The sequence below is a fragment of the Botrytis porri genome, assembly GCF_014898465.1.
Source record: "Botrytis porri strain MUCL 3234 chromosome Unknown BPOR_001, whole genome shotgun sequence".
Lineage (NCBI taxonomy): Eukaryota > Fungi > Ascomycota > Leotiomycetes > Helotiales > Sclerotiniaceae > Botrytis > Botrytis porri.
In genome coordinates, this window is record NW_024066075.1 from 4,081,612 (window position 1) to 4,089,599 (window position 7,988).

Genomic DNA, 7,988 nt, shown 5'->3' on the forward strand with positions numbered 1-7,988 from the left:
TCATTTCAACAACGCCTCAGCAACACCTGGGTGAAGCTCCTTCAAGCGAGTCCAAATCTGTCCATAATGTTCCTGGAAAGCAGCCGGATCTCTTGCCATCATGACGAAAACGGTACACATAGCTCCCTTGAATGGAGCAAACGCAGCTCTGGCAATTTGCACGCCTCCAAAGAAAGCGAAAGCTACCAGGATTTCGGCTATTGAAACATCTTTGGTTTCCTCAACAGGGCCAGGCATAAGGGTGATTAAGAGAAACGTTGAAAGAGCGCTGATCATACCAATCATGACGGGGAAGTATGAGATCATTTGGTACAACCCCGAGTCTTTGAGAATGTCCAAACCAGCTGCTGACATCAATGCAACACCGGATTTATTAGCTTGCCAGTATGTACTGGAATCAAGGGCCATCAAAGGAAAAGTCCAATCCGAGTTTTTGGAATCAAGAGCGGCGTGAAATGGCGCAAGATACACCACAAGAGTTAATAAGAGGGCTCCAGTTGTAGAATGAAAATTCGAATCTGGCGTGAGCGACAAATTTTGCCCTAGAGCCATTCCAAGGTCTTTTAAAAATACCGAAAAAGAAACAAGTCCCGCACCAAAGCACAAGCTGCTGTAAATTTGTCTCAGTGTTGTTCGAACTGCCGTTCTTCGAATGGTTGAATGTCCGGAGTCGTTTTGAACATTCGAGAGTACGTGATTCTTCGTAAAAAGGGCCCCGACGACTTGAGTGAAACACGATATAACATGAGTGATCCAATATGTCGTGACAGATAAGAAAATGAGCGCGGCTATTAATCGCGGGGTGTACAAATTCCGATCTTTGGTACATGAAGGAGCTGCGACATCGTAAATTCTGCGCAAACTGTACACAACGTAGAAGTAACCGGCGTATAATAGCGCGGTTATTACGCTAGCAGCGAGACTAAGCGTGAGCAACGTCCACAATCGAATTTGGCTTATGGCGAACGTTACAACTCTCGAAAAATGTCTAGAATCAAACCAAACAACTTGCCAGACAACGCAAACAGCGATGCCGAAAACTACAATTATTAAAGTCAGAAGTTGTCGGAAAGCGGTGAGTACTGAGAACCCAGCAACAAATAAAAGACCGAGAGCGCCGGAGATCCATTGACTTAAGCTGGTGTATCGGAGAAGGAACGAACCGGCGAGAAAAACGTAGGCGAGGAGGATCGAGATGCCGAAGGCCGGTGCCCTAGTCGGGATAGGTCAGCGTCCATGAAAGAACAGGAAGAGAAGCTGAGGGGAGGGGGAAGAGGTTTATATAGGAAAATAGCATGGTCCATGCGAGCCCGATTCAAGTCTGAGCAAACAGGACAAACTCGTCCATATTAGGACTAGCTCAGTTCAAGTGTGAGCAAACAGGACAAAATGGCCACATAGTGGGTCTAGCACATATGTAGACTGACAGTAATAGGAAGGTATGGTGAAGGAAGAAGCGACAGTGATGGATCTATTGTCTCCAGCACTTTGGTAACATCTGGGGCTGTGAATGTCTGACAACCTCTGGGTACTTGTGATTGTGGCAATGTCCAAAATGCTTTGAATTGTTGAAAGGATTTGAAATGCTGAATGCTTTTGAATGATTGTGAATGTGTGACTGTTTCAAATGCTTTGAATTGTTGAAAAGGTTTGAATTATTGTGAATGTGTAAATGTCCCAAGCATTTTGAGATTACAAGAGACTTTGAAAGTCTGACGGCCCTTGAATGTCTCTGGTCCTTTAAAAACCTAAGAGATCTTGAATGTATGAGGCCTTGTGAATGTATGACAACATTTGGTTGATCAACAGCAACTGATTGTTGACGATAGCCAAATAGTCTGACGTAGCATGAACAGAGACAATGTGGTGGAATGAATAGATGAAACAACAACAAGGAATGAGAGCAACAAGAAGACCCGTGGACGTTGAAAACATGAAATTGAGTGATAGAATGGAACGATAGTGATAGCACCGGATGTGATAGATAGAATAGCGAACAATAGCAGCAAGGTGTGAGGATGATAACATGCAGCGACAGCAACAGGAGACAAATGAAAGGTGGGTAAAGGATGAGCAATGATCAAGAATTAAACTGTGCTATTAAAAAATCTAAGAAAAGGAGAACTCACACCCAGGTCAACTCCCGGAGGAGAAGACCTGAGGGCTTCCGAGCCCTGACAACCGTCACCCCCCCGACCCCACAGTCCATCTCCTCCCAGTTGTTTAGAAGGTGGGTGTTAAACACCACCTCCATCCGACTCGACAGAACGACCAGAGAAACCCCGAGGGCAAACAAAAAGGCCGAAGCCAAAAGAAAAGCTATGAATGCCCAGGGGACACCACCCCCTGGGACTTGAAAAGAAATGGTGGAAGAAACCAAACCACCTGAATAAGCCCCCGAAGGGGAACGAGGGTGCCCGGAGGCGCGACGACGGTTTTTGGCCATGAGGTCGAAGAGAAGAAGGGGGGGGGAAAGAGGAGAGGAGAGGAGAGGAGAGGAGAGGAGAGGAGAGGAGAGGAGAGGAGAGGAGAGGAGAGGAGAGGAGAGGAGAGGAGAGGAGAGGAGAGGTAGCGGCTGGGGCGGCTGCGGGGGTTTGTTGTTGTTGTTGCTGCTACTGCTGCTGCTGTTGTTGTGGCCAATTTTCTTCAAAGAAGGGTGTGGGAATGAGAGGGATTATATACCCAGACTGACTCATTAGCTTGACCTTGATGGATACTTCCCTCAATCGAAAATGGAAGGAACAAACATTGAGAACATGATGAAAATGTTAGCTCGACCACCGATCCTCACGCGATTAGGGCCGATGGTTAGACTACCTCAGCGAAAGGAACATTCGACATATTCTCGACAGAATTATCACAACACTCATAGAATTCAGAAGTTTCATGACTATGCCAAGTGGATTGTCATTCAAACATCCCACTGGGTTGGTATTTCTTGTGTGGTCGGTCAGCGTTATCGGAAGATGAATAAGAAGGCATACCATTCAAATGCTACAAATTTGTTAACTCACTCGGCCGTCGAGATCTTGAAGACGTTGATGGAGAAATATGAACAATTACTAGTCTGATCACTTGATTCGATAATTCGATGTGAGGTTGAAAGAAAGGAAAAGTGAGATAACGTGACTAGTAGACATTAAGTCGGGTACTCGACTTTCTGACCACCCCTGTTTTGGGCCATCTTTCACCATTAAAATTAATATAAAAAAACTTTTTTATGTATGAATAAAATTTATTAAAAAATTTATATGTATATAATTCAGATTATTTTAAGTTTATACTAAATATTTCAGATTCTTTTGATTTTTCTTGAATAAAGATTTAAAGCTTTAAATATTGATTTTTTAATCTTTATGAGAATTATATATAAATTTTACTTTTTTTAGAAATTTTAATAACTTTTTGATAAAAATTATTAAAAATTATATTATTTATAATATAAAACATTGAAAGAAAAATAGAAATCTTTTAATAAATAAGTATTTATAAGAGTATTTTCAAAATTATAGAAATTATTTTTCCTTACTTAAATTATATCTTTATAATTATTAATTTTTTTTTAAATTTTTTTTATATAGATTTAAGCTCAAAACCTTTAAAAAAGTAATCAATTTCTTTCTATTGAATATGATCAAAAAGTTATCAAAGATTTTTTTAAAAAAGTAAAATCTGTATATAATTCCTATATAAATTAAAAAATCGATATTTTAAAGCTTTAAATCTTCATTTAGAAAATCATTAAAATCTAAAATATTCAGAAAAAGTTTAAAATGATCTGAACTATATATATATATATATATATATATACATATATAAATTTTCAATGAATTCTAGTTATAAATAAAAAAGTTATTAATAAGCTAAAAAAGCAATTTTTGATATAAATGAGTGGCTCAAAAGAGGAGTGGCTAGAAAGTAGAGTACTCGACTTACTTGTCTAGCCACATCAACCCAGCCGCATACACGCCTCAATTTCATTAACAGGTAGGTATACTAGGTACTACCTAGCATGTGTATATCTAGCCAATAGAATACCCTATAAATATCAAAAATTCGAGCGTCACATACTACAAACTTGGTAGGAAGTTAATCCATACTAATAGTTTTATATCTTGAATGAATTCAAAATATTGGACTTCACTCAAATAATGAGGACCTGAATCTCATACATTGGCCCGCATTGTATTTGGCATTTTTACATATGCGATAGTGATGACGAATGTTGTGATATTCAATCAATAAGCTTCAAACTGCACCGAAACTTCAATTGAAGATTGATCGTTTTTGAAAGTACTACCAAATCATTAATCAAGAGATTAAATCGATAGTTTGGTTTCTGTCGTTGTAAAGAAGATGTCCCTATTAATTTCTTTAAGTAATGAAAAAAAAGAAAGATTCCACCTGGTCTTTCTGTAGCTTTTTGAAATCTAGAAAAGAAATAATTACCTTGTTCATTTTACACTCAATTTCCTAACTAGCTTCCAAAACATAAATTTTCTATACCTCATCATAAACATTTAAATATTATATTTCAATATTTCAATTCATAATAACTTTATTAATTAAACTTCAAATTTAATAAGAATAATATTATATAATAGAAGATGATTAATATTCTTACTTATTTAATTTACATTTGATTCTAGATTATATTAATTGAAATAGAAATTTGAGAATAAAAATCTGAAAACTAAAAGATTTATTTGAAAGTTGATTATAAAAGTTTTTAATATATTAAATTATTTATTAATTCATTTAATATAATTTCAAATCACTTTAATTTTTAAAGAATGATTAAATTGATTAACATCTTTTAATTAATAAAGATTTTTTTTATTTTGAAGCTATATTAATAAAATTAGAATTTTATTTTTGATTGTTTTCGACAGAAAGATTATAAGACCATAAATTCATGTTTTGGAAGCTAGTTAAGAAATTGAGTGTATGAATTTACTACTCTTGACATTCTCAGCGAGAGATTGGTTTCCACAAAGTATGATCGATTCATTTGGAACACCTGAAGGTAGGTAACTAGCCAGACCAACCTAGGAAGTCGGGAGAGACCCGGCATTTGAGGAATTGCGATTGTGATTCGTGAAGACTACTAACCCTCAATACATAATCCAACATTATCTGTTTACTGTACTTTCAGAAGCAAAGATGCAGTCCATTGATTAAAATGCACATCACCTGTATTTGTAAATAAGAGAAATAAGGAAGGAAATCTGGGTCCTCTTCATAAAGCTACTTGACACAAGGATTCATCCTATAAATGAGAGTACATCAATGTTTGAGAGTTTCCAAGTAAACCCTAATATTTTCTACACCCTCTTCGTTTAACTGCCCATGCACCGCAAAACAACCATCCTCTTCGAGCCCTAAGAGGAAACGAAAGTAGAATTGAAGGTCAATGTAACCTGGACAGAATCGGTCATGGCATGGCCATTGAGTGTAACATTGGTTATATCATCGGGTTGTGCATCAGCGTACCATAAAGTTCCTCCCCATGACGCGGCTCCAGTTGTTCCGATTTGTGCTTGGAGCCAAGCAGCATCTCTTTACAAAGGGAGAATCTTTTAGTACCATAATGCAATGCTATGATTGTAGACATATGTTACTTACGCCTTCATCAATATGTGTTCCGACCCACGCAGTGCTCCAAGTACCAGTAGTTGTGACTATGCTGGAGCTAGAATCGAGGAGGATGTATCCTAGATCCGATCCAAGTCCACCTTAACCATTACCTTCAAAGCTAGCACCGGCGTCTTTCACAGTCCATAGATCTTGGCCATTAAGGCAACCGGTGGAAACGCTATGACCATTCAAGGTGACCAGAATCGTTCCCGGTCCACCTGGAGGAAAGATTGAAAGATCCGAAAGTTGAGCCAGGCTGAATGAGAGGAGAGAGAATCCAAGGGCTGTGATCTTTGGCTTGCTGAAAAGCATATGGGATATTAAGCCAGGTCGTGTATAAGAGTTGTAAAGAGATTTTATTCTGATAAAACTTATTACTGTCTCTCACGAACGTGGGCGAGTTGTTGGTCTTCATGGATCACAGTGAGGGCTATCTCAGTGAAACCGGTGTAACAAGTACGAGCTTCACGCCGCGAGAGTCTACCAAAAAGATCTTACGAGCATGCATCTCGTTTCTCAAAAAATAATTACCAGAGCCAGGACTAAATTACTCAACAATTACGAGGCAAAGATCTCGTTAGTCTGGCAATCAACTGATCTCTCCCACGTGTATGCACCGTTTGTAGTCAGCGGCGTAGAACTTGCGCGTTTGCGATATCCGAGCTCGGGACGCTTCCGAGGCCACACAAAACGTGTATATACTGTAGTTGTATACCAAACGACGTATTCGAATCCTCCTGATTCATTGTCCCTGCACGAATGAGTTCATTAAGCAGCTTTCCCAATCAAATAACCTCTGCAGAACTAATGGCAGAGCCATGACTAGAATTCGCTATGATTTGGGCCGATATTGACACAATAGAGTAAGGTAAGGCAGAGCACTGCCGTTGCAGACAACGTTGGCTGACCCGGATGAGTTTTTGAAGAATCTGACACTTCCCAGCCTTGAGATCCCGGATTTCGGATTCTAGTCCAAGGGTGTCGTGACCGCAAGTCAATTCGTGCTTGAATTCACACTTCTACCAGGCAGGATATCTTTGATCTGATCAGCGTTTGACCAAACAAGGGACGAATTTCTATATCTTATGGGTTGATGAGGTAAAAGCGTGATTGAAGAAGCCGGAATGAAGTGGCAGTTCTTTAGCGCTTGGTCTGTGCTCACATACCGAGGCCTATTTGAACGATATTATTAATACACTAAAAATAGAATTCTACCTGAGCTAAAAGTATATTTAATACTTTGTAATATAGTTTTTAATAAAAACTTATTAATCTAAGCCTTCTAAATTCATTAAATTTTTAAATTTTTATAAAAAAGTAGTATTTTAAGTTATAAAGTTATATCTTTAATTAAGTAAGTTGTATTGATTTTATTTTTAAAGTTCTAATTCTAATAATTTTAATGAAATTAATTATTAAAGTTAAAGTAATTGAGAAAATTAAGAGGAGAAGATTAAATTTTTTTTAATTATTTTATTAATTAAGTAAATATAATTTTATTTTTTTATTTTCAATATTGAGGGTTTTAATTTAATTAATTTCGATTAATAGTATTGTTCTAAATTAAGCAATTATTCAATTTATTAATTATTTAATTTTCAAAGTAATATATAACTTTAAGTAAATATATAAAATTCAGAAAAGAATGATATTATTATTAATTAAAATTTCAGGAATCGATTGATATAAGTTTTAGAAAATTCAATTAGAAATTAAAATCGTTACTGAATTTATTAAAATTTGAATTACTTTCATAATTAAAACTGCTTATCTTATTATATTCTCATTTCTGTATAATTTTGATATTCTTATGTTTAATATTAAATTCAATTTTTATTAGAAAATCTTGAGATCTATATTAATCAAATTCTAAAAAAATTAATCAATAATAGAGTAGATTTAATTTTCATTTTAAATTGATTTAAAGTTATATATTAATTTTAAATAATATAGAATTACATGAGAGTTATATTATATAAACATTTTCTTCAACATTTTTATAAGCACTCTATACAAATTATAGAATTTTTTTTATATCAAACGGAATTCTATTTTTAGTATATTAGTAACATCGTTTAAATAGGCCTTAGTATTATATTTAATCTCGCATTGTTAATACTAAATTGAGTATTCTACTTTCGAGCCACTTCTGTTTTGAGCCACTCTTTATTATCAAAAATCTCAAAAAATGAAATTTTTAACTTTCTTATTTATAAATAGAATTTTTTGAAAATTTGTATATATATAATTCAAATCGTTTTGAATCTATTCTGAAATCTTAGGATTTTTAGGATTTTTTTATATTGAGATTTAAAACTTCAAAATATCGATTTTTTAATTTATATAGGAAT

General features: G+C 35.7%; 2 protein-coding genes across 2 annotated transcripts; both read right to left on the reverse strand.

Moving 5' to 3' along the window:
* Positions 1–2,446, reverse strand: EAF01_001076 (uncharacterized protein; the record flags this gene model as incomplete). The annotated part of the gene is made up of 2 exons (XM_038909326.1): positions 1–1,213; positions 2,130–2,446. 2 exons carry the CDS (start codon positions 2,444–2,446, stop codon positions 1–3), a joined length of 1,530 nt encoding a protein of 509 aa, XP_038776232.1.
* Positions 2,447–5,381: 2,935 nt separating this feature from the next.
* Positions 5,382–5,949, reverse strand: EAF01_001077 (uncharacterized protein; the record flags this gene model as incomplete). The annotated part of the gene is made up of 3 exons (XM_038909327.1): positions 5,382–5,559; positions 5,654–5,681; positions 5,748–5,949. The coding sequence occupies 3 exons, from the start codon at positions 5,947–5,949 to the stop codon at positions 5,382–5,384; spliced, it is 408 nt and encodes a 135-aa protein (XP_038776233.1).
* Positions 5,950–7,988: the final 2,039 nt, after the last annotated feature.